Source organism: Rhea americana, unplaced genomic scaffold, assembly GCF_003343005.1.
Source record: "Rhea americana isolate MKP2758 unplaced genomic scaffold, rheAme1 scaffold_18, whole genome shotgun sequence".
NCBI classification, from domain to species: domain Eukaryota; kingdom Metazoa; phylum Chordata; class Aves; order Rheiformes; family Rheidae; genus Rhea; species Rhea americana.
Genome location: NW_028185927.1, coordinates 7,843,317 through 7,870,387, shown reverse-complemented (window position 1 = coordinate 7,870,387; position 27,071 = coordinate 7,843,317). Strand labels below are relative to the sequence as shown.

Genomic DNA, 27,071 nt, shown 5'->3' with positions numbered 1-27,071 from the left:
CAGCAGAAATATTTCAGCTCAAGTGAACTGCCTGGCAAGGCGGTTTTCAGAGCCGAGGACTAGAGCTGCAGCCCTGGGAAGGAACGACAGCAGGGCTGCGATGCAGGAGCGGGACCGCGAAACCTCCCGCGAGCACCTCTGGGCAACGCCAGAGAGTGTCGTGAACGAACGGTGCCGGGGCTGCCGGGCGGCGCGGCCGTCCCCGGGGAGCCGCGAGCACGGGGCGCTGGTGCCCGGCATCGGCCCCGGTCCCGCCGCGGCATCGCCGGCGCGGCCAGTCCCAGCTCTGCAGTGTTGGGGGGGTTGACCACATGTCTTTAATTAAAAGAAAAAGGATCGGGTTTATTCCAGATAAGCAGGCGGGATTAAAACAGACGGGAAGAATAGACAAGGGGCAGCTGTCAGCACTCCAGCCAATGCCGCRTGATTATTAATAACGATAAGCAGGAGAAAAGGGATAATGAAGGGATAATGAAGTGCTCCTGAAAGTGACGGGAGATGGAGGCGATAAGAGGGCCGCAGCCCCGAGCTGCTCGGCCCCAGCGCCGGAGCAGAGGTCTCGTCCCCAGGGGCTGCGGCAAGCAGGCAAAGGGGCTCCGCAGCGCCGGGCTTCTGCCAGCCGCGTCCGCGACCGCGACCGCGAGGATGCTCCCGGGCTGCTGGGCTCGTGGGGAGCTGCCAGGGGGCGGCTCGAGGTAGTTTGGGGCAAACTGGTTTCATTTCTGCTCTTTTTCCTCCCCGAGTCCTGAGCATTTCCCCTCCCTCGGAAAGCCAGGGCCCCTCGGGCTGCCCACAAGCAGGGGGACGAGCACGCCGGCTCCCGCTCCGTGCTCCGGGCACGGCGGCAGATGCTGCGAGCATATGCTATGAATTAATTCCACTTTCCGCGAGATGCTCCAGCGAGAACGGCAGTGCCCTTCCAGCTGATTAGCATGGGAGCCCCCCCACCGCCCGTCACTTCGTCACACCCAATAAAACAGGCAGCCAGAGCCTGCGAGGGGCTCCCGGCTGGCAGGCAGGCGCTCTAACGGGGAGCTGTTGGCTCTGGCTTCTTCTCAGCTTTTATTTTCTACATTTTTTTCCAGAGCTGCATCTGCGGTCTCTGCCACAATCCTTGCTGCTCCCCCACGAAACAACCAGTGCTCATGTAAGGCATCACCGCCAGCAAAGTCAGCCGGCGAAGCGCGGCCCAGGCAGGCCAGCCCTGGGGACTCGCGGCTCTCCACACTGGGTTACTGTCTTCGCATTGAAGATCGGAAAGACTTGCTGGGCACATGGTCTCCATGTCTGAATCCAGAGCTTGGGGTTCCTGGTTTCTAATCCTGATACTGCCACACATTCCTGGTGGGGCTCCGGGCACAGCCCTGCACCTCGGTTCCCCCCTCCCCCTGCAGTGCAGGTCCCATGAGCCTGACAAGCCTCCCAAGATATCTGGGCAGCAACGTTCATCAGCACATGTGAACCAGGGAATCCCCCACTGAAGATGATAAAAACGGGATCATCATCCATTCCTCGGCTAGGCACAGCCCTGAGGCCCTATGCTAGGTCCCTGGAGCTGGGCACTCTGCTGACAACTGCGCTCACTCCTCACCACGCATGGGGAGCAACCAGGGCTACACCCAGACGGGTTACAAGAAAAAACTGGCACTTGCTATTTCTTCTTTTGTACTCACTCCCCAAGGGACTTTTCAAAGATGCAAATGCCCAAAGCAGTTTTGTTGCAGGCAGCACACGCTAGTGCATCACCCAGACCCAAGGGCTGGCCTGGGCTTGCACAAGTACCTCCTAGTTTCTTTTCAGTGAGGAGAGTGACAGGAGCAGATTCTCCTCAGAGAGCACCAGGACCTAAGAGAGGAGAAGCAACAGGTAATTGGGAAGGTGAAAGCACAATCAGGCTGAGGGAATATAAAGATGAAACTCAAAAACTGACTCTAGAAATACAGCAGATTTTGGACCATAACAGCAGTTAACTGTTGCAATATGTAACTTCAAACATACCTGTTGTCTTGCTGAGAGGCAGGCACAGCTCAGCCACATTTCACCRGGCTCTGCTACAAACCGTATTATGCAGGTCAGACTAAATGAGAAAAAGCTGCTGCTTCTTGTCTTAAAATAGATGAGTTTGTGATTTTTTTTTTTCAAGCTCCACCCAGGTATCTGCTGAGATCGCAAGGGTCCCAGCCCAGTCATGGGCCTGTCTCGCACACACTTGCCTCCCACCCCAGAGCACCCCTGCCCGGGATCCTCAGGCAGAGCGGGTGCTGGTAGTGCTCAGCCCCCAGCACTCTCCTTCTCTGGGAGGTTTTTGGCAGCCTTAGAGCAGCTCTTTCAGCATAAAGAGGCCACAGCATGTCAGCCGAGGCCTCACTCAAATCCCACTATCCCATTCACTTCTCTCCCACTCCTGCCATGCATCTCCCACAAGCCCTACTGTTGCTCCTCGCCCCCTCCTCCTCCACATGCTGTCTCGACCAGCCCTCCCAAACCCTCACACATTTCTGCCTCTAGCCCTCTCCAGGAGGATCTCTGGAGATTCAATGTCCTTCCTGCTCCTGTTCTAAGAAATGCTTTTCTTCCTCCTCTCAGCTCCTGAAGGGCCCACATGACCTCTGAGGCACTGAGCACCATTGCACAGCCCAGCTGTATTTCTCCCTGCTGGGATGGGAACCAGGTGGGAGTGTTCTCCCCACCAGGAAGATCATAGAAGCTCTTAGAGACAGAGGATGGCATTGGGAGTTTTCCTGCAGAGAGCCCCAAGATCGTCTGGGCAGCACGCACTGTTGCTGGAACACTAATAGGCCTGGGATGACCCCTGCGTGGAGGCCTCACGCATCCTACATCAAAGGATACAGTCCTAAACGCTGCTTAGTTTTTCGCTCTTAAGGCTGCAAGTCTTCAGCAATGCCACCTTCCCAAAGCGCTAAAGAAAACTCAACATGTAATATGCCGCATATCACAGACCAAACTTCAGGCTGGGCAGCCAGAGAAACTGGACTCATAACTCACCCACTCTCATGCCTGCAGCCAGGGCATCTTCAGCTTTTGTGGTCATTGAAAGCTAGCTGATTTGCACTAGCTGACTGAGTTTGAGGAGACACAAAAGAACAAGGTTCTTACGCTTTCTGAGCTTGGTTGAAGGGAGAAGGGCAGTCTCATCTCTTGGCTTCATTTTCTTTCCTGTTCATGCTATTTTCTTGCCCTTCTTTTCAACAAACTGGAGGCCAGTGCAGCACTGACTGGGCAGGAGAACAGTATATTGCTGGTAGGAGCTTGTTGCAGAGATCCAAACTTCAATGGAGGACACTTGCAATCTGTGTTGGGCCACTCTTGCAACTACAAAAGTTTGCCCTCTCATTCTCAGGGTGCAGAAACAGGTATCTTTGCTTTATGCTTCAAAGAGGTTACAATCTCACTGGAAGCAGATAGYACTGAATATGGTAATACCAGCAAGCAGCTTAGAGGAGCAGTAAGAGTTAGAGTTTCRTCTCAAGTAGAAAGGAGAGAACTAGAAGGTCCTACAGTTTATAATTCAGAGGACAGAGTCTCTCCTTTGTGATCTCTGATGGATGAACTGAGTAAATCTATGTCCTATTCCCTCCTCCCTTTACTGTTCTCTTCCTTGTACACTGGCTTGCTGGTTTTGTCTAATTTATTGAATTACTTCAGTTTATCAAATTCTAATAAAAGGTATTTTGTTTTGTTTCGTTTTCCTGGGATGCAGGAAATGCCCTAAATACTYCTTGGCCAAAGACCATAGTTGTCACAGATAAAAAGATGCTGGCTCAGTTGGGAAGTTTCTGTTCATTCCAAACCAGGTTTCTCTGCTCAAAGATTTCCCAAGATTTCTCTCTCACCTAGTTTTCCACTTAAAAGGGAGATTTTTTATTTTGTACAAAATTTAGTATCTTCTTGAGACAGATCAACCTCCCCTTATTTTGGTGACCCTGCACACTGGTATCCAAGTGCTTCTCTTTTACTGGCAGAATTGCTTGGCCTATCAATTCTGAGCTGAAATTTTGCAGAGTAATGAATTCATAGTGAGTTACTTGACCTGTCCTGCTCTCAGTACACAAGTGAGAACTCCATTAGACATACCTACCATTAGACAAGCACCTTCTTCCTAGCATCTGCACTGCCCTCCAGAAGTATAGCAAGATTCTCCAGTGGGCAAGGCTGTGAAGGACATTCGCTTAGAACTCATACTGCTCCTCCCTGCAAATAATGACCATGGATCTATGGGGACAGGGAAATAACCATCTAAATGGATTTCTCTTTAGATGACAATGAGAATGGGTTTCTTGGTTCCMAGGGAACACCCACCAGAGAGTTACCTTGTTTCAGAGCAGCAGCTTCATTCTTTCACATATGCGGAATAAACAACATTTTCTTTGCAAACTACCTATTGCCTGAAGCTATCTCAGCTCAGGCTGCGATCTCATCTGATTGCAAAAGTTAAGCAGGGTTAGGCCTGGTCAGTACTTAGCTGGGAGATCTCAAGGGGAAAAAGAGGTGCTGTAAGAAATGGTGTTGGCAGTTTAATAGGTGATGCTGTTTCCTCTGAGTCAATACAGAGGTAATGTTCCAGGGAACAGGTTAAAGTATCAGGGGATGGCTGGAGGCTGCAGGCAAAACCTTGCTGCTGGACAAGATTTAAAAATGGGTATCCTGACAACTTGTGGCATCTGTTGTGAAGAAAATGATAATCTTGACGTCCTAGGCAAAAAAATCCCACCAATCTAAGCTCCTCTGATAGCCGTCACTGAAAACCATCCTTGTGCTACTCATTTGTGAGATGGTCCACCCCAGATGGGTTGCGTTTCAGCAGAAGAAAGACTGACTGTTGCAGTTATCTGTAAAGGTGCTAGTGTGGTGGAAGCGACTGTTCGTAAGTATTTTATTGTGCTTGGAATTCTTAATCTCTTTTGAGACAAAGATTCTGATTACAAAATACCCCAAACTCCTGAGCCAGTTTTCCTATGAAGCTTATATTTATTTCCATATCTGAAATACATTTTCAAATACAAACACGTGAATAGAAAATTAAAGTGCTAAATTATTTACAGAGGATATGTGCGTGGGAAGACAGCTWATGTGCCAGTGTGCTAGGGCAGACTGAGGTGATCTTCTCTCTCAGACTGTCCTAGGTCCCACTCAGTCACTAGTTCTGAGGAYACCTCTGTGAAGAGATGGTCCCAATCCCAGCTGACATCATCCTACCAAGAGCAAAGAGACAAACATGCTGAGATTTTTGCTGGTGACACCCAAAGATCTCTGAATGCTGCTAAATATTCAAGATGAAGAGCAAGGAGAGAGGCTAGATGGCAGATGCCCTTTCCAGGGAAGTGACTCCAAGTCCCAGAGCCTCTTGGTAGTAATAGGAATCCTAGAGAGAATGAAATCTGAATCTCTGCTACAATTTAAAGATTTTGATAGAATTACTCATGTTCCCCAAATCAATAAAGATTTTTTGATATCCATTAATCTTATATACTCACAAGCAGAGCATAAGGAAGAGCCGTAGAAACCTTCTACCATTCTATTCTTCTACTGAGGCACCTGTAACTCTGAGCTGCAGGAATCCTTTGCTTCCAGTCCTAAGTTCCTGCCTGCCCAGATGTACTGAGATTTTTCTGTTCTGCTTTGGAATATTCCTCTGCCTTAACCCCAAATGCTTTCTGCTTTTGTTCTTCTGTACCACCCTGCAGAACAACCTGGAGCTAATGGTAGCTATCAAAAGACAACAGATGACAGAGCACTGTTTCTGCATCAGTCTCCCTGGCAGTGTTAGGCCCTTCACAAGCTCCTTACTTGCTCTTTCATACAGAAGGGGGCCAGTCAGAATGATGACATACTCTCACACAGAGAAAGCCCTACAAATACTTTAAAATAATCTGCTGGGGAAATAAGACCTCCTTCAACTTGACAAGGTCCTCCTCACAGGTTTCTCCTCACCTGTCTCTCCTCCACCCCACTGACAAAGGCCTACATTCCAAGCACAGTCTGAGAAACAGAAGCAGCTTACTGGTGTTTCCACAAAAGAAAGACTCACCTCTCGTAGCTCCTGCTCTGGAGCCAAAACTTTGCTGAGAAGCTTCAGGTCAACCTCTCCATCCTGTGAACACACAAACAATCACAGTCTTACTTCAGCAGGCCAGACACAGAGGAAGGATGCTGTCATTTCACCAGGAAGGTGTTGCTAGAGATACAGACACAATGTTTAGGCTTGTAAGTGGCATATCCTTGTCCAGAACAGCAATAGGAGCCTCACTTGAGCAATAGATATTATACCCATATGATTTATAGGCACAAACAAGCATGCAAGCCCCAGTGCAGAGAGGAACAGATGTGCAGGCAGAGTAGAAGATGTCTGGATGACAGGGTTCTGTAGCTGAAAATCACTGTCAAGGATGATGGGAGACTGGAAGGAGAGGAAGTAACACCAGTCACGCCACAGCAACAGCCACTTACCAGAGTCTGAAAGGCAGCATACTTCATAAGATCTTTGTCCAGATCATGGTAAGTCAGCACTCTGTTCACCTGGACACTATAACCAGAAAAAGGCAAGACATAAACCTTGTTAAGTGTGGGAGCACCTCTGAGAACGGTAGTTTGAACAGGAGCCTTCGGACACCCATCTTGAGCATCCACGTCACCCTCAAGAGGCCCAGTGCTGGAGCGTATCTCATTCAACAAACAAATAGTCATTGACACATAAAACTGCATATCAGGTTCTGTACAGGCATAAAAATAGGAATAAGCCTCTTGCTGATGTGGAGGGACAACTGACTCCCCAGAGAAATCAGTACTCCAGATAAAATATCCACAGACRAGCTTCTAGGGCCAGGAGTAAAAAAAATAGGAACATGGTAAAGAGTCAAACAGCCCCAACTCAATAWACATACATAGCGAACACGTAACAGCCCAAATCGTTCTCATAGCTTRCAAATAAAGCATGCCCTGATAGCCCCACCATACAAGCTACAAAATAGTAGGGACTTCGTGATTTCCATATCTGAGTGGGGTCACAGCTATCAAATACAATTTCTTAAAAGGTAGCCTTCAAAGGGGGAGGGATTGATATTACACTGTTATGCCATCTTTCCCTCTGCAGGTGATGTAATACTATGGAGAAGACCTATATTAATTTCATTTCTGTTTATGCTTGCCCATGAAAACTACTTGTCTTCCATTGCAGAGAAACAATGGATACAGGAATAACAGGCGGGATTAAAAAAAAGACAAAAAACAGAAATGAACTCTGGTGAGAGACAAATTAATTTTTAATTTACTACCATAAACTGTCATTCATTTTTGTTAACAGCTATTCAATGACAGTACCTACTCCATACTTATGAGAGACATCTGTGGTCTGGAGTAAGATATCTCACCTCTCCAAAAAAGAGTTGAGAGAAATCYCAGCCTGTGGTCTTGGCAATAGGCCCAACAGGGGAGAGAAGACATTCCTGATACTTTTCAGATAAAATCCCCAATTATTTCATTTTTTTAAATTTGGTGGTCTCTTCTGAGCTAACACCAAGACTGCTCTGATATCACCTTCAAGCAACAGGATTGTACTTTGCAAATTAACCACACAGCTGAGTAAGGAGGACATCCTGTGGAGGGCAAAGCAGCCTATGACTGTGAAATCAAAGGGGGTGTGATAATACATGTGTACTAGAGGCATTTGAGGTTATACACCCACCTTAAATCAGGCAATCTCTAGCTTTTGAGAGTTTGATTTTGCAACATCAAACATGTTTTTCTAATGTAGTTTTTGCATATAGAGCAACAATATGTCGTAATTGCTTTCTTTGTGTAACAGGACAAACAAAGTTTGCACTGTTTGGCTTGGAGCCTCACTATCACAATACACAGCACCAACTGCTGCTGAATGGGATGGCCACTGACATCCACAGAGCACAAGATAAGATGGAGTTTAATTTTAGAAGTCATTTCACATTTCATGCTGCTGATGAGAGCCTCTTACCTGGGAGGAGCTGCTACTTGCATAGCCAGATCTTCCTCCTGGACTTCCTCCAAGTCAGGGATCACAGGAATGTCTGCAACAGGAGAAAGCAGCAGCAGTAAGTGGGAAGTGTTGGCCTCTCCTCTCACTAGAGATAAAGGTTCCCTAGCTTCACAGATGTGGAACAGCCTGTTCCTTATTACAGGAAAATACAGCAGATTTATCTAACAATAATTAGAACATGTTGTTTAATATTAAAACAAGGCAATAAAGCTTTGAAGCTCAGGTCAAAAGAAATCTGACAAGAGCAGCAAATTTGTGCTGGGCAGGACTCAATAGCCATGGCCTGTGCATCTGAMCACAACCTGGAAGCTGAAAGAAGCCAGCGCACTCAAACCTGCTGCTTACTTGCCATTAYCCCAAGACTGGGCAAGAATTTGCTTCCTCTGAGATATATTATCACTTTCTCAGTCCAGTCATCTACACTGTTAGAAATTAAATGTAGAAGGGAATAGAAGTGGCAAAAACTTTAAACTATAAAACTAGGGGCTGAAGGAGCTGCTAGCTGGGTCTCAGACTGTGCAGAGGTCTGTGACCTTCCTGATAGCTGAGGACAGAAATGCTGGTGGTCTAGCAGACACAAAGAATTGGGAAGATGCATCTAGTTATAATGTCATAAATCTTTTCATGATTTCCAGTGTGAACATGGAATGGCTCACASAGGTCACATGTGTATCCCTAGGTGTTCCCAGCACAAGGACTATACCTACTCTGCCTGAAAAGGAAGTGAGAGAAGAAAAGGAGGTGAGCACAAAAACCAGCACGCACACTGAGTCCTGCTAGAGCAGCAAGGCTCAGAGAAGATCAGGCGAGGTCCTGATTAGACAAAGTCCTGTGTCTCTTTGGCAAACAGGTGGAGGTGGTAGGAGCAAAAAGGGAGAGAGCAAGGGAAGGCAAAGTAACCGGAAGAGCAAAGCAAGGACAGAATGCATCAGCACGGAGCTGCTGTAATGACTCAAATCCACAAAGGCGCTACAGAGACTCGGAGTCCTCAGACCACTGAGAAACTGGTGGTTCAGCTCTGAGGCCAGGTTCCACTCTCAGTGTCTGGACAAGCCGGCCCCTGAGGAGCTGGAGCGAGCAGGCTGCTCCTGGCTCTGTCAGCGGCACGGCCACATTACTGCTGCACCGCAGCAGGCGGCTGGGCTTGACTTGCCCAGTTTTGCAGCCCAGGCCGAGATGAATATTCAGGAGCTGGAGAGACGTYGCCACCTGTGGCGCTCGGGGGTCCGGGCAGGGTCTTCCTGAAAAGCCCTCTCATCCGGCCGCCTGTCAGAGCYGTGCAGGCCCTCAGCTGCCCTCCCTGCCCCACGTCCCCTCCGCGTGCCCGGGCGCGCTGGCCCCCAGTGCGGGAGGCAGCCTTCGCCCAGCTGCAGCAGGGCACGGGTCAGGCGGGCCTTGGCGAGGGGCCGTTCGGGGCTGGCCACGCAGTGGGATTTCTCGCTAATTGGCTGCCTGGCGGAAGGGCTGAGCGGGACAGAGGCTGCAGCGAGAGCCAGGCCAAAGCGAAAGGCASTGACAGCTTGGCCGATCTCAGCAGAGCTCTGCCTTTTAGCTCCCCAGCCAGCCACGGAACAAGCGCCTGCAGAGCAGCCTTCTAATGACTGCAAACTTCACAAAGACATTTGAAGGGGAACTGCAGCAGCAGGCCCCCAATCTGTCCCTCAGACGGAGGAAGCACGTGCAAGAAATGCCTCACCACTGCATAACTGTGCGTTTGGGACAGCTCTGCCCCCCATCTGCTTCAAGGACAGAACACAGTAGAAACTGCTATCTCACCGGCTCCTCCTCGCAAGGACTCCCAGCTCTTGGCAAAGCTTGTAACAAAACACAGTTCTGGGACAAAAGCAACTTCATGGAAAGAGAGACTGACCTGGGGAGGGAGATCATAAAAGCTGCTCAGTGACGATGTGGGAGCAAGTCCCTGTATACAAGCAGCAAAGATCAAGGAGGGAACGGAGAGGCGAGGCTGCTCCAAGAGGACAAATGCAATGCCATGCAGAGGTGCCCAGCTAGGTCTGTGCAAGTTAGGATTTCTAGAGCGGGAATGAGAAACTGTCTAACCACTCCTGAGCTAATTTATCCTTTTCAGTAGGAGACTGAATGTTGCTCAGCAAACAAAACTAAATGAAGCACTACCTRGGAGCAGGGCTACCCTCACTCACTGTCACAGGAGAAGGTCACATCCTTATCCCCTTTTGACAGCAGGGATGTGGAAGGGGTTTGCAGCAAACTGAATTTCTTCACTCAGTGCCCATTTTGGCTGCTGTTCCTGGAGCTTCCTCCTCCTAGTTCCCCTCGACTTGTTAATTTCTTTTTCCTCTAGAAAAAAACTGCACACTTAGGGCCCAGATCAGTGATGTACCTTTCACTTTGCAGGTTCCCAAACAGTCTTACAAACAGCATCCCACCGCTGGACTTGCCAGCACTGATTTTATCTCATTGCCATTGAATTCCATGGAGACATTCCCAACCCCCTTGCAGAGCATTACCTCTACTCTGTATTAGCAAAACACAGACTATCACGTAGAAATTCTCTCCAAAAGAAATTCAAGGCTCCAGTATTTTACAGGAGCTTTGAAAATATTTCAGACAGAAGAGCTGGAAATGCTCTGGGGGCTCCTGCCAGCCCTCCAACAAAGGCCAGTGCATGATTGTTCTCACTGCAAAGTGTGGATAATTTTGTCCATTTCTAGGCAGAGGCAATGCCCTTTAGGACTATGAGAGACTGACAGGAAGCAGAACAAAAATATCCAAAATTTTAAGAAAATATAAGGTCCTCAGGCCGACTGCTATCAGTGACAAATCAGCCCTGAAATACCTGGTTCTTTATTTCATTTCTTACTCATAATTTCTTCTTCCTCTGCCAATTCCCATGATGCCACCTCTCCACAATGCCTCTCCCTTCTCTCTTTTTACACCCTTTGAAAATTTGTAAGGTCTCTCAGCTTTCCCATTATCACCAGGTAGTCAACCTTTCTCCTCACTAAGACCCCCCAGCACCCTAACCATTTTTGTTGCTCGTCTTACAACTTACATCTTGTTTTGCAGTAAGCTGCATTAACACTGCCAACTCATGGCATTAGGTCAACTGTAGGGAGAAAAACCACATGGGCTGTCGTGTTGCAAGAATGTAGGCATATGCTTTACTTTGAATACTGCCATTAGCTGCAGTGAGACTACTTCCATAAAACATAAGTACATGCAGAAATGTTCACAGGACCCTGTCCCACGTTGCAGCATTCACAAATATATAGCTGGAAATTGTTTTAGCTTCATCTAACAATGCTACTTTACAAAACCCCATTCCGTGTACTGTTCCTCTGCTCTGTGACCACTTTTCTCCCTCCTGTTGGGTGTGTGGCTTTCACGCTATCACGCTGATAAGCCTGTGTTCGTGATGCAGCAACTGGATGTATTCTTTACTGTYCTGGCTCTACTGTCTGAATTCAGGGTGTTTGTAGGTAAATGTTAGAAATGACTTCATGATGTACCTATATGTTAAGGCGTTGCCTGTGTGCAAAAGGAAACACCTTTACAGATAYCAGGACACTGCAACAAAGTGAACAAATGGCCTGTGCATTACAAAATGAAGATGTTTTTCAGATGAGAAGGGGTAGCCTCAGAACCTGGAAACAAAAGTGATTCTCTGCAATCTAGCTTTATGAGCTTTAGTGTTCTTTCTTTCCTTCTTTCTTTCTTCCTTCTTTCCTTCCTTCCTTTCTTTCAGTTGGCTGCATTTTGGAAGAGAGATCTTTACCTTTAATATCAGCCAATATCAATCAAACACTGCAGGCAAATCTTTGAAGCAAAGTGAATACCTTACTGCTCCAGCATTTCTTCTCCCATTTTTCACATCCTTCCCTCCAGACTTTGAAAAGCAGAAAAAAATGATGATGATAATAATAGTAAATAAAACTTGAACAAACTATAAAAACATAAAAAGGGAACAAATTGGGTACAAAACCTTGCCAACTTTGGTCTCCCAGATGGCCTCCGAGCATTGTACAATAGGTTACTRCAACCAATGCTGCCTCCCTCAATAAGCCTCTGCTAGACAGAACTCCTGTGACTCTCCATTTCATATGGCAGGTGACATTCCCAGACTGAGTGCTCCTAAAAACAGCACTCACTCTCCCTCTTGAGAGACCGTATCCTATTTTCATTTTGGYTGAAGGAAGACAGAATAGGTAGATACACATGCCAGGTAGTGTTCTAGATGTGAAAATTCAGTGCATACAGTGACCTTAAAGAGGAATGGACGAGGCTTCTCTTTATTGCCTATAACCAGGAACAAAGAGTAATACAAAGCCTTTTCCCATCACTTCCTCAGCTCAAGTCAGCCCAGAAAGAAAGAAGACATTGGTTTCAGAAACTGCYTATGGCAGAGATGGAAAATACTGAGTGAGCACCACGTGCTAGATGACCTTTGCGGCTCTCCACTGTTTCCCAAATCATGAAGAACAAGACAGAATTGTCAAAGAATGACACCAAACTGAGTGCATTTATGCACTCATTTACAGTGGGCTTATAGTGGGATAGGAGACCTGAGTACTAAGTGTTGACTAACAGGGGAGCTGTAATATACTGCACCAGACTGACTGCCTCAGAACGTCTAAGTTTCAGCATATAATTAAGAACAGTATTTTTAATACAACAGCTGGACTGAGCTAGGCAGTGATCACATGCAAAAACAGCCTCATGGCTTAGTTATAGTAGGACACAGCACAAGGCAGAAGTGTGCAGATGGTCGGAGGAAAAGATGGGGAGGAAAGACCAACGGCGGCCTGTGCTGCAATCTGGGTAGCTGAACTGTATGCAAGGAACAGCAGTTCTTAAGTCGTAAACAAAGCAGGGCTTTACGTGATCATGTTAGAATGCAGTCACCAYCATGACCACCTTTTCTGCCTCTTAGCTAAACGACTTCCTGACATCTGAGGGAGAGAACTGTGGAAAGCAGCAAGCAGGAGGTAGAAGAACCTGCACCACCTTACAGCCCAGTTGCTCCTACATGTTGCTACATTGCACTTCCTCTCCCAGGTAGAGCTGATTCTTGATTTAATATTATTTGTATTACAGCAACACCTACAGGCTGGGTCCCTTGAAATGCTGCAAGTTCACAGTAAGATCTGGTCCTAGCCCCTGAGAACTAACAAGTTCTCTGTTAGAGATAAGAAACACAATTAGCAGGGACAGACTCAAACTATTCAAGGTCAGATACTAAATCAGTAGCTGAGCTGGATCTAGAAACCATGTCCCAGGCCAGGCCTACACTTACTCAGCAATGCAGCTGTTAACTTTTCACTGAGCTGCCTTAAGAATCGCTGAGTCAAAGCCTTGACACMCAAAACAGCAATACCTTTTTCCATAGGCCGACTTGCTGCTCCCAGCCAGGCAGGCAACAGTTTCAATGGCCAGTTSCGAACGAACACGCTTGCAGTGGGGACTTTGTCATCCTCCCTGTCTACACCACAATATCCAGAAAGCACAAAGAGGGTAGTGGCTTCTGGGGCTGGCAGTCCCCTACTGAACAGGCATAAGAATAAAACTAACTTTAGTTTAAGTTGTTGGCTCATAAAATGTAACACTGAGATAATTACAATTTCTCTGCTGCTGCAAAATTTTGTTTTACTGAATGCTGCTACCTTCTGCATCACGTTTGGGGAATTTTAAACAGGCAAATGGAAGAAGGTCTGATTGAAGATGAAGTTAAGTGAAAGAAATTGGTCTCATTTAGCACATGACAGGATTCATCTGTGTTCCCAAGTCCACTGAGGTAGCATCATGGGCGTTTCATATTCATGAGCTGCTGCGACTCTGTGTCCCCTCATTTACAAAGCACCGTGTTCAGCAAATTCCATCCCTGTGGACACTCCATGCATTTCATGGTCTTGTCAGAGAGACATCAAACACTTCAGTAACCAAATACCAGAAAATGGCTTTAATTAGTGCATCTCAATGCAATAAATATTTTTTCTCTCTAAGCGCAAAAATGGAGAATTAAAAAAAAAGAAAAGAAAAAAGTGGAAAGCAACAGGCAAAAGAAATCTTCAAAAAAACATAAGGAACAAGGGACACAGACAGCTTCTGCTGAACACACAAACAAGCTTGAAGCCTCTTGGAAGCTTTCTCATGAGAGCAGCAGCCAAATGGAGAGGATAAAGAACACTCCTTTGAATGCCTGGACATTAATTTCGTAGGGATGCCTCTCCCTGATTGACTGAAATTGCCCTAGTAACAGGCTGATGCTGAGCAGTGTAGCTGCCTGATCAGCCAGCAGAGAGGATGAAAACAGTGAGGTGGAGAGCGGGCAGTACCTCAGCTGCTAAGGCACTGCCTTGAAAGCTGAAACAAGCTGAACATAACCTGAGTTGCCAGGACCCAAAGCTCCCCCTTGAGAAGTGAATAGTAACAGCACAACTCAGAGAAASTGATGGGAAAAGTCACCCAATGGGCAGATGTCTAAGATCTAGGAGAGGTTATAAAGCAGACTCAGTACTGACCCTACAACCTTGCTTTGCATACTGAAGGGGAACCAAATGAAATGATTTTTTCTTAAGCCACCCTAGCTCTGATGATACTTTCAGGCAGAGGGAGGACTGGCTGGGAGGTGTTCATGAGACACCCTAGATGCTGCAACAGTGTTATGCTTTCACAGGCTGCTTGGCATGGTATGGCTTCCTCCTCACCTGAGAGCTTGGTGGGGCATGAGTTAGGCATGTCTGCTGTTGACACAAAGTGCTTGATGAGTTTCAACACCTGGGAAGCATGAGGAGAGATACACTGCGCTGCAATGCAGCCAGGACACAGGACAGCCATGTCTGATGAGCTACTGGGATCAGGGCAGGTATCAATAGGCAGTATCTATGGCTTGTATTGTGCAAGAAGACTAGATACTAACAATTCTGAAGAGGAGGAACCTTTTAATATACAGGCTTTTCACTAGCAGCAGAAAACAGGACAGTGTGGAGGCCAGGCAAGGACCTGGAGGCCAACATACTCCTGAAATAACCAGCATCTACGACGGTCACACACCTGCTAGCCTTACCGACAGACCCCTGTGCCTGCCTCACTTTTCAGTAACATCTGTTTTCCTCTTTTCAAAGGAAGAGTTTCTCTTGGAGTCTTCCCCTGTGGAAACATACTCAGGAGGTGGTGGGGTAGCAGATGAGAAGGCATGAGGTGCCCAAGGAGGGTCTGGTGAGCTCAGAAACACAAACCCCTCCTCAGTAATGCTAGAGGTGAGTGATTTTGCATTAGAGCATTAGTGTGACAGGGGAAGAAGCTTTTCAGAATGCTCCCGTGGAAGTATGTTCGGGAGCAGGCGTATCTGATTCTATTTCATCCTCTTCATGTTACGCTGGAAAAACAAGACAAACTACATTTCTTTTATGCTAAATCCTTAGGTTTTTTATTTTTCTTATATATATTTATTAAAAAATGCCTCTTTGATCGGCAGCACCCATGACATTTCCACATCCAGCGACTCCTCAGAAGCCTCCCTCCCTCCACATAAGGCCACCGCTGCTGACAGCCAGCCGAGTTTGATCAGAGCCACTCAGAATCGGATTTTCATAAGACAGATGAGGAATCTTACTGCTGCTCTCTCTCRTATCAGATGAGAAACTGAGGGGGAGGGGGACGGGTCCTGAGGGAACAACACTACAATCAAGGGCTACGCGGTTCTCTCTCTGTCCCTCCACTGCTGCAAATTTCAAAGGATTTTGCCTTAGGCAGTTTTAAATGATGGTGTCTCAATTCTGTAATCATCTTTCAAGAGCTTTTTCTTAAAGGGTATTTTAGGTAAACCTAGTCCGTCAACTACACTTATAGACTCAGCAATCACAGGCCCAATATGACTGTGTATCTAGCATATTGTAGAATTTAGTGATGGAAGATGCCTACCCAGACTATTATATYCAACCCCTAAAAAACTGTGCTTGCTCTCTTGCAATTAAACTGTCCACTGCCTTTTGGCCAGCAGTCAGCTACTCAAAACAGGACATCAGCTGTGTCTCTCGGGACATACTCTCTGCTCCCCCCCTTCTACTATGACTGTCAAGAGGGAGACTTCCTCCAACACAGGAGGCACTAGGTCAYAACGTCAGCACTCACCGGCAGAGTGACACCGTCACACCAACCTGGACCAACAGCACTGTGAAAACCATCAGGCTGGTCTGAGTCTACCCTTCACTGACCTTGCACAAAGACTCAAGGTAGTGCCTTCTTGGACCAGCCAAGGGGGAACTCCAGTGCACTGGCAGATCCTCCAGTGACATACAGTGTCAAGGGCAGGGACACACAAAGTCACTATACAAAATCCAAGAAACTCAGTAGTCACCATCTCTTCCCCTCAGTCCTGGAATCCTTTTCTTCAGCCCATTCACACAACYTGCCAAACATCATATTTTTCACTTCATCTCCATTTCACAGATGCTCAGCACATTTATCCTATTTAGCTCCCCCCGCAACGCTACCACTGTCCCCTTGCCTTCTGAAGCACCCACTGGCCATCTCCTTGAATTTTGCTGTTAGTTCCCCTGCTCTCTTACCATTCTGCCTAGTGCTCAGCCATTACAGCTGTAATGCTCCACCACAAATTCCTTGCAGCACACAGCCTCTGGGAACCCACGAGCACTTTGTGTGTCCTATAAAACAGCAACTCACCAGGGAAGCAATTCAAACGTTATCAGAGATGATACCACTAACTCTAACCCACACAGTGCTATATTCTACACTCTCTTTTGAGCATTTTCATTACTGCTGCATATCTACAGGCAGCTCAGGAAGAATTTGGTATTTTACGGCTGTGAAATCCTGGTGCTGCATATCCTGTAAGGGCCAGCTTCTACCTGACAGGCACATACCACACCGCAGCAGATGCACGTACCATTGCACATGTTCCTTTCCTTCTTTTTTCTTTTTTCTTTTCCCAAGCAAGTAATATTAATCTATGATGGAGCTTTAAGATATTTCCTATGACTCCTGTTGTGCACAGAGCCTGGACTCCTGTCTTATTCAAATGCAAAGGAGCTGCCAGCACACCCCAGAAGGGTAAGAAGTCCTTCTAAAGGTTTGACATTGCACAGAGAGGTCTCATCSTCAGCTCTGCTTCCTCAAGGAGGCTTCCCAGCAGGCAGGAAGGGGTTTTGCCTTGAGGGCACAGATCTAGTGTCTGTCTCCTGGCAGCTTCCCTCACCTGCAGGTCAGGTTTGGGCTGTCTGTGWAGCATAGTCAGACTTTCATTTCAATCAGCTCTCTCATTCACACACACTACCTGCTTTAAAATAACAAGCTGTTGTTTCCACAGACAGAGAAACACACATGTCATAACCCCAAGAAAAATCCCTTTTCCAGGAGCTATGCATTCCCTGAGGAACAGAGGGAAGGCAGAAGGGACTTCTGAAGATGAGGGAGCAGTTTATAGGAGGATAGCTGGAAAAGAGATGACAATATTATCTAAGAAGCCCCCACTACATTGGTGCAGAAAAAAGTCCAAGGGCAATGTGGCAAAGAGACAGGACTCTGGGGGAGTGCAACTTGGCCAAGCAGAACTGGTGGGCAAGTGGGGARCACAGAGGAAACTTTCACCTAAAACGATAAAGCAGGTTTCCTGGTCAGGAGAAGGAGAGAAATGCCAGCTCTAAAAGAAGAGGCAAAAGTATTCCTTATCCAACAGGAGACAGCCCTTCCTAGCTGCATGTCAGAAAGACACACAAAAGTAGAGTAAAGCCAAATGAAATACCTAAGCAAAGTAAAAACAGAGATTCTGCTGCCCTGCTGGAGAAAGAAACAAAGGGAAGGTGAAGCCTTTCAATATGAATTCAATTATCCTGTCCTCCCTGCCATCAGCATAACAGAAMGTAGCCTGCACTTGGGGGAAGCTCCTGGTTACTACAGAAAGGGAGACAGTGCTTTGCAGATAGCATTTTTTTAAATTCCACTGACAGACTTGTATCTCCCATCTCATGCGGCTTCCCTGCTATACAAGCTCAGCCACCACTGCCCATTTCCCCTGTTGACATGGACTGAAAATTGAGCAATTACGCTGAAACTCTTCTCTTTCAGATTGCCCAGATTGCTACACACACAGCATTAAGCCCCCAATTGCCCCTGGCCAAAAGTGACTCAATTAGGTCTGTCCTTCAGGAATTAAACACTTTTTTGTTGCTGATGAAGGTTTATTATTCCTCAGGTTGTGATGTATTAAATCCTGTTAAAGCAGGGAAGCAGAGGCCCACCATGCGAAGGTTCAGTTGGACACAGAGCAAGCCCACAGCAGTACAGTATCCATTTGCTATGCCCATGTACTAGTATATACCAGTGTGTGAACAGGAGGATGGGCCCTGAGCTCAGAGCAGATGATGTAGGAAACCTCAACATTCATCAACTGGATGGAACAGAGCCACAGCTGGGAAAAACAGTGCATTTTTTTAAAAAAGTTCTTACACCTTGGAGTTTTATAAGAGCAAATGGTGGTTTCTGTTGAACATATCTCTTTGCTTTCTTATAACTCAAAACTAGCTCCTCTTTAAAGTGGTCCTGGACTAGCCTCTCTGAAGAAGATATAGGGATTACAAAAAATGAATTTTGAGCACAGCCTGAACCAAGGTTCACTGCTAGCATTTCAATGGCTTTTATTGTGCAGTATAGATGACTTCACTTTCTGGGCTTCCCTGGACAAATATAACGAATGGCTGAAATCACAGATGGTTCCATGCATGTGCCTGTCTTGCCCATCCACTCACTATCTCCCATATTACTTTGGTCTTCCCACAAAGCCCTTCCCACAGCCTGAGAAGTGACTGTCCTCCTCTCCCAAACTCCCATGGAGATGAGACATCAGATGCTATTTCATGCATAGGATGAATGGCCTGGGGCAGTGACAGAATTCTACTTTTATTTTATTGCTGTAACTACAGAGCATGTCAACCCCCGAAGTCTCCACTTGGCTGTATAACCTTCCCTCTGTTCTCCACAGGCCAAATTGTAGGCTCTCAGCAAAGCATTCGGGTTTTTTAATACTTCCTCCAATGGACTCCAAATTCTGAGCCTCCTTGTGTTAGTGCCATATAAATAATTACAACTGAGCACATTTTAGATACACAAGGCTTTTGTTTTAAGGGCACATAGGATCATCTTTCAGTCTTCTAACAAAAAGGTCATATGGGGGACAAACAATGTTAATGGAATCATATAGCTAGCTTTCTAATAGGTTAAAGGAAGGTGATCCAAATGCCTGCGTTGACAGCAGCAATCATTAGACAACAGTGCCTGTTCATATTAAGGTGTACAAGCTAACACATTATGCAGCACAAAATGACCATGATTCATCCTTGGGGAGCCATACACAAACGTCTTGAGTTTTGTGTGTTTAGAATCTGAGCTCCTCTGCTACAGTTAAGGACACAAGCCCACAGGCAGTGCTGGCCTAAGAAGGCCAATACGACTGAACACAGCTACAGCATGCTGCTCTCTACCTTCTATGCTGCATTATTTATTTGAGTTCTTGTGCTTATTTACTGAAATAATTTTACTCAGATTCAGGACTTTATGTGCCACTTCCACCCTCTGAAATTGCTGAGCCCACACAGAGAACCCTTCTCGCAGAGTTAACCTGTTTAACTTCCCTGTAGAAGCATGACCACAAGGATGCAATGTACCAGTCATTTAGAGATTCTCCATGAGCAAAATAGATCCATAATCCAGTATATTTGACTCTATCAGAAACTGCCTCTAAAGGAACTATAATCAAACTAGCAGGATCTTTCTTCCAACATCTACACATAATCCAAAGTTGAATTTTTGTTTGTTAACTGTAGGTTAGCTACAGATAACCTACAGCTATCTAAGTGAACTGCAGTTCAACTGCAGTGTGCAGTTCACCTAAGTGAACTGCATTATAACTTACCATGTCTTCATTCCACATTCTGTATCAATTCTATTCTGTATTTATTACCCAAGGTCTCAAAGCATTAAAAATCACATGCTGCAAACATGTGGCAAACATTTTTATGCCTGGTTAGCAAAGAAAATTATTATACTCTGAATACAAGACCAAGGTTCAACAAGAAGATCAGTACATATGCAAATAGTCAAGGAGCTGTTTAAAACAGACTACCAGACTCAGTGATATACACTGAAATTTAAGCCCAAGAAACTTGCGGGGGGGGGGGGGGAGGTTAAAATTAAGTCTGTTCCGAAGATGTCAATGCTAAAAAGGTGCCACTTCTGGCAGTCATATCATGGCAGTCTCCATCCTTCTGCCATATGGGAGTGACAGAGCCATTATCTACTCCRTGTGCAGGGAACCACAGAGTCATAGYCCTGCCCCATCCCAGGACACAAAGTTTAATCTGTCTGGAAGAYCCATGTAAATCTTCTATTTAGTCTCATTAACCATACTGATGTCTGATTCTTTGTGACTCCTGATAATTCTTTTGATGCTTTGTGATATTTTACAAACGTAACTTCTTACTCACTCTAGGAAATTCTTAGCCCTTGAAAGTTAAGGTAGCTCCTAGAGACTTCAACAAGTTTCTGTGCTCCCCAGAGTTCTCTGTACACTGGCTAGTTTGTCTAGAATTTCATACTGCAGATTATTCCTGACATTTCTCTTGGCTTATCTCATCCTAGAAGAGCAGCTGATATATACTATGAAGAAAATGAAGATATATACCATGAAGAAAACTGATGCGAGGTCAGGAGCCTGGTAGATCTCTGAGCAGCAAGTAGAGAACTGGGATGGGATTCCAGTGTGTTCGTTTAGCTTATGATGCCCAGAGAGATTGTGGAGTCTCCTTCTCTGGAGATATTCAAAACCAACCTGGATGCAACCCTGTCTAACATGCTCTAGGTGACCCTGTTTGAGCAGGGAGGTTGGACTAGATGATCTCCAGAGGTTCCTTCCAACCTTACCGATTCTGTGACTCTGTGATTCTATGATCTTTGCTTAGGGCAAGAAGATTTTTAAAATGAAGAATTTCATGAAGTCTTTATCACTGTAAACTGAAGAGCAGTGAGAGCTAGGATATCTGGTAAGAGCAGGATAAGGGGCCTCAGGAGAGCAGAGTGGGCACTTGTCCTGATGGGCATAAGATAACGGTGCTACCATAAAACAGAAGATGGGCTTTAAGTGGAGCTTACTGTCACCTAAGCTGGGGAAGAGTAGTGATTTCTTTCCCTGCTCTTAATCATTTATTGGTCTTTTAGCTCTCTTCTTTCCTCATGCACTATTCTTGTGGAGGTAATCACAAAGAAAAACATGTCCTTGACCCCCTCCATCTTCCCAAAGGTGCTTTATCATTCTGTGCTAATGAAGAGCCAGACTTAGACCACAGATTTCATGTTCTCATCCTCCTTACCATCTCCCTTGCTCTCTCTCTCCCATTCAGAAGCTGCAGAGACATTAGCAGCTCCTATTCCTCTGTTTGTTTACCCCAGGGTAGCCCATTTCCTTGCCATTTCTTACAAGATGCCTCTCTTCACTTTACTGGAGCACCCTGAGACAGGCATGAAGGCATGTCTTGCAGTTAAGTATGGTGGTACCTTACCTCCTCCATCATCTGATGCCTCTAGGCTCTGCTGCCTGAGACGATGGCTGCAAGAAAGCACAAGGTGTAAAGAATTTCGAATACATACCCAGAAAAACTTTTTTTTTTGTGTGTGTCCCCTTTCTCCCCATAGGTCTAATGGCCTATCAAATTCCCAAGTGTGCCCAGTCTGCAGACTGACCTTCTCCCACACCCCTCATTGCTGGTCTCAGCAAACATYTCAGATCAGATTGCTTAAGCAAGACTCCTTGAACATTAGACAAATCCCTAGGCTTTTTCACACTGCTGCAGATAGCAGGGCCTAGTATAGGCCTGGTGGTAAAGGGGGTGCTTTCCACTTCCCCATCCTTCTGCCATATGGGAKTGACAGAGCCATTATCTACTCCATGTGCAGGGAACCACAGAGTCATAGCCCTGCCCCATCCCAGGACACACTGCATGCATTCATGCTAGGCTCTGCACCCTTTCCAGGTTCCAGATCTTGGTATACAGGTGTGCAGAGTCACATGCCCCTATTCCATGAGGTCAGATGTGAAAGCTGTTGAAGAAGTCTGATTTGCCTCCCTTAGTGACAATAGGAACTTACTCTTCTACTTCTTCTGCATGTTTTCTTCCTGACCTGCAAAGCAAGGAAAGGCCTATGCTCAGAAAGAGTTAGATAAGCAGACAAAAAACACATCTGTCCCAACACTCCCATTGCGCAAAACAGTTCCTAAACCCAAGTCTAGTATAACACATCGCACCTTCAAAGAATGCTCAGTGCAACAGATTAAAAATGTGAACACTAAATCAGTGCATCAAAAAGCCACTGAGTGCATCAGATTAAAGCAGAACCATTTGGGTCTCAAAAGATAGCCAGGCCCAGAAACAGCAAGAAACATACTCCCTGTTTTTTGGGTTTCACRGATACTTTTTCATCCCCTCTCCCATGAGCCCTACGTGAATACAGAGGTCAGCACACACAGGAATGAAGAATATTATACCCTTTCCATTTGCCCTTGAGAGATCAACAGGTCCTTCCTGCACCTAGTCCTGCACAAAGATTATCTGTTTGCCTTTGTAGGTTAGGAGTCCCACCTGAGCTGGCCAAGTTCAGGTCAGACATGCTGCCGCTGCAGTAAATCACAGTTGATCTGGCTGAGTTAACAGGAGTTCTTAATAATAATGTGTGGGGGGGGGCACTGGCAAATGGCTGCTCTCTCRCTCTCCACCCCAGCAAGCCCAGAAGTAATTCAGTTCCGATTAGGGATGCTTGTTCAATATTCAAAATGTAAAACATGGAGGTTGCTGAACCAGCACTTTGAAAAGTTAATTAAATGCCAGGTTTCTTTTTAGCAGATACTCCATCACTTGCTGATTGCTTTGGCCATTTTGCAGAATGAAGTTTCAACTCTGTGCGTTGGAAATAAATATTCTCCCCTCCCTTGAAGTCAGGGTGCCACGACGATGAATACGCAGGGCACTCACCTACCACATCACTGTCCAGGGATGCACCATGAGGTAAGAGAAGTTGCCTACATTGCCTCATGCTGCTTTTTTCAAAGCACTTCCATGAGATGGATCAGGCTTCTCCTCCTCATCTGCTCTCCATTCTAGCAGGCCATGGTCCTCATCTAGCTTTCCTGTCAGTAATTTGCTACTCTAAGAGCAAAGAGCAGGGCACTGAGGATGTCTAGCTATGAGGAGAAGAGAGCCCCTTGTCTTCACTGCTCTCCCAGGAGCTAGCAGTCTGTGAAAAGCTAAAGATTAGACCAAGTCAGCGATCTGAGCCCAACAATATGCACTGCCATAATCAGAACTGAAGCCACATAAGTGACACCTGCATCTGAGCTTTGAGCCTTATCTGCACACTTCTGTTCATCACAAAAAGGCAAAAGTATAATAGTGTTGGGGAATTTAGGGGAGAGCGCCTTGAATGTGGAGTAATTGTCCACTTCCATCTTTCTCCCTGGAAGTAGTGCAAAGTAGATGTAGTGAACCCCTGATAGTAAGGAAAGGGAAAGGAAGGCCCCTCACCAGCTCACTGGGGAGAATGAACCTGAGAAAACAGAGATGAAAAGATGATGCAAGATTTGTCCTATTTCATCCCTCCCTTCTACCTACATAGAACTGCTTCCCACATCCTGTCTTCAGAGCTTTGCCCTCTCTGAGCTGAAACACCCCAAATGACGGTCATTTCTATCCCTTCCCTCAATAGCTTTGCACAGTAGGATCATTGCCTAGAGGTTCAATCTAAACTCTTCTTAGCATGATCCTATTACTCTTGATAATTGTCCAACCCCAAATAATCCTCTCTTTTACTCAGTACTCCCACTCCTTACATCTTTGCTCATCTCCTGTCCCCAGGCAGGAGTGAAATGCTCCACACATCTATACTTCCCAGGAGAGGGTCACTATCCCTGCAAGCAGCTTCTGTTTCTTTCTCCTGAGCTCCCTGTCAACACAGACAACCAGGCGGCCCACAGGGAAGATGGTCATATGTTAGTCCTTAAGGCAGAGAATATTTTACTCGTGTTCCCAGTCTTAAAGCTTTCCCAGCTCTCTCRTCACATTAGAAAAGGAATCTTTCGGGGCAATAAGAAAATATACACCATGAGAATTCAGCTTTGTGATCTAGATGATTCCATACCTTGACAACTTTGCTGAGTTCCCAATGGCCCTGGCTTAGGTTTAATTTTCTTTCTCCTACTAACACCTGGCTTATTTTTGCATTGATGAATAGCCACAGACCCTTTCACCTAGGAGCTGTCCATGGAAGATGAACTGCACAATTTCTAGAGAGGGATTTGCCAGGCTAGATCTATAAAGCCTCTGGCTTTTCAGGAAACAACATCAAACACACATTTCCAAACTTCTAAATGAAGGCCGAGCACTACAAGTTCCACTGGACAATCAACATCTTTCACAGAAAAGTAGAGAAAGAGCTCTAGWAGATGTAGCAGCATTCTTGAAAGATGTCTCCTGGCAGCTTGGCAGGATYGAGGAATTCAGATATAGGCATAGTGATCAATAATGGATGAGGTTATTATTTACCTTTTGTACTGGGGCATCTCTCGGAGTCAATGTTAACAGATTAGGGCTGCCTGTTGTACTACGTGCTATATGTAACAAAATTTTAATTCACATCCCAGGATACTTATATTCTGATGAAAACAGGAATTTGGATAGTTCCATGTGACTTAGTGCAAAAAAGAAGCAATGATAAGAGTGGAGAACGGGGTGGGGAGTGGGGATTTGACACTTGACAGTTCCATAATTTGTAAATATTTTCAGACTTCTACATATTTCCGGAAGAATGTAGTTTCAGCACTCCCCAAACTATCTGCAAATATGCCAAATAGCTTTATTTCATTATGAAATAGCTGCAGTTTATTGGAAAAAAATCAAAAATCATAAGGGGGAAATAGTACTGCTCCCTTTAATCCCGCAGTCCAGGTCTTAGAACAGTCTTCTGTTATATAAGAACATAAATTCAGTTCCCTTCTCTCTCTAGGACAATCTAAGGCCCCGCTGTCAGCCTCCCCAGAAGAACACCCGTGCCCCCAGATTACAAGGCACAAAGACAGCAGCGGGTGATGTTAGTCTCCTGTGTTGATGGAACTGTGGTTTATGTTGAGTGACTAAATAACAGTGGAATTAGAGCAAGAGCTGGAAGTCACAGGAGAGTTCAGTGGTTTGACTACTGATCTGTGAGGTGAGGCACCTGCAATAAGGATGTGTGTTATGATTTGGAATAGTATCACTTGATGAAACTAGCATTTAAAACCAGCTGATAAGCTCAYACGTGGGGAACTATCTGGGAAATGTGGCACGAACCTCCTGGGGCACAGGAAGGAACTGCATGTTCCAAACTCTCAGTGGCTTTGATAACTGAGCTTTTAGGTAAAGACCTAACACYCAGTCTGCTGTTTCCTTCCCTTTTCTTAGAGGGTCTTAAACCCAGTTTTCTTTTATTTTTGTTCATTGTCAATTACTTTTTCATTCTTTGTTTCAGTTTGGAAGATAAAACTCACATGGTATTTTGGTCTGTTCCTGCCTGATGTTTTGCTTGTTTGGCCTGATTGCATTACCTAAATCTGCCTAACAAAGTGACCCAGACAAAAAAAAAGAAGGTTTGCACTGTGCCGTAAGGTTAAAAACTATCAGAATGGAAGGAAGTTTTTAACAGATCCTTGAAAGGTGCCCTAACTCCAACCCTGTTCATTAAGAGGGCCTGGCATGGGGACACCATTCCTTCAGAACTAGTCAGCTGCTTGTCTCTTTGGTCTCTAGTTGCTACAGGAAGTCCTGCAGGCATTCGTCGCAAAGTCATGCTGTTTTAAGCCCAGCGGAGTACCCCACYCTGGGAACTGACTCAGCTGGTCAATGCCAGCTGCAACACGTTGAAACTAACATTTCCTCCTTTATGAATATCAGGCCTGGGTACCTGGCATCCTCCTCATCCACCACAAGGGCACAGCTTTCCGGTGACCAGCTAAGAAAACAGAGTGTAAACTCAAGCCAGTACAGGCAGATTTCCTATCTGTTTCTCATATTTTCAGCAACTCAAAGGAATCTGCACTGCCCTGGCTTGCCTGCTCCAGCCTGMGGCATGGCACAGGGAGGGCAGCAACAAGCATCTACAAAATGRTGAACTGTGTATGAACTACAGACACATTTACTCAAGTAAGGACAGCCCTTACCTCATCCTGGGACCACCGCTCTGACACGCACTTGGTCTGGTGTATTACACACCAGCCACCACCAGTTTTTGTCAAACAGCCTTAYCTCTATTCCTCTCGTTTCTTCTGACAAGCCCGTCCCTTCCTGAGCACCACAAACGTGGACTGGCCCTATCACCTGGACAGCTCCGTTTAAAATCCCTTTCACGGCCAGGTTGCCTGTGCTCCCAAATGTAACCGAAACCCAGAATACTCSCACTGGCTCTCACCAGCTGCCAGTGTCCCCTATTTCAGCGGACTGAAAGCTGAGAAGCCGGGCAGGAGACCCCCCCAGACCCGCCTGTCGCGTATGTCCTGTCGCACAGCGCCCGCTGCCCCGCGGCGCGCGCGGCGGCGGGGGCACACCAACCGCCAGCATCCCCGCACCGGCAAGCGGGGCTCGCCTCGAAGGGCAGCCTTGCCCCGCACCCCCCGAGCGCAGCTGAACCGCCCGGAGCTCCGCGCAGCTCCGGCGCTGAGGGCGAAGGGCAGCTCTAACGCAGACACCATCCCCGCTGAACTGTTTCTTTCTCTGTTAATGGGCTACCGCGGAGATCTAAATGGAGATGAAGGGCTCAGAGAACGGCCAGGACGCTATCTTTATGCAGCACGACAATGTTCAGTGGTTAATTAGACACCGTTAACCTATTTTAGCAGGGGACATAACCGGGGTGGATGGAGGGAGATGCCCTTGAAACCCTTGGCCGTCCACAGCTCAGGGGAGCTCCGGTCGCGCCGCTCCCCCGCCGCAGCCGCAGCCGCAGCGGGCGCCAGGAGGGCGGCGAGCCCGGC

The 27,071-nt window shown here is 46.4% G+C and overlaps 1 protein-coding gene across 2 annotated transcripts in view; it reads right to left on the bottom strand.

Annotated features, from left to right (window-relative positions):
• Window positions 1-4,965: 4,965 nt before the first annotated feature.
• Window positions 4,966-27,071, bottom strand: part of IFT43 (intraflagellar transport 43) — a 48,745-nt gene continuing 26,639 nt past the window's right edge. For both annotated transcript variants that reach the window (XM_085301781.1, XM_085301782.1), the window contains exons 4-9: window positions 22,166-22,198; window positions 21,580-21,626; window positions 7,988-8,060; window positions 6,469-6,544; window positions 6,050-6,112; window positions 4,966-5,213 (exon numbers count right to left, since the gene is read on the bottom strand). In XM_085301781.1, coding sequence (XP_085157907.1) covers window positions 5,103-5,213; window positions 6,050-6,112; window positions 6,469-6,544; window positions 7,988-8,060; window positions 21,580-21,626; window positions 22,166-22,198 — 403 coding nt within the window. In that variant the 3' untranslated portion in view covers window positions 4,966-5,102. The remainder of the gene's footprint in view (window positions 5,214-6,049; window positions 6,113-6,468; window positions 6,545-7,987; window positions 8,061-21,579; window positions 21,627-22,165; window positions 22,199-27,071) is intronic.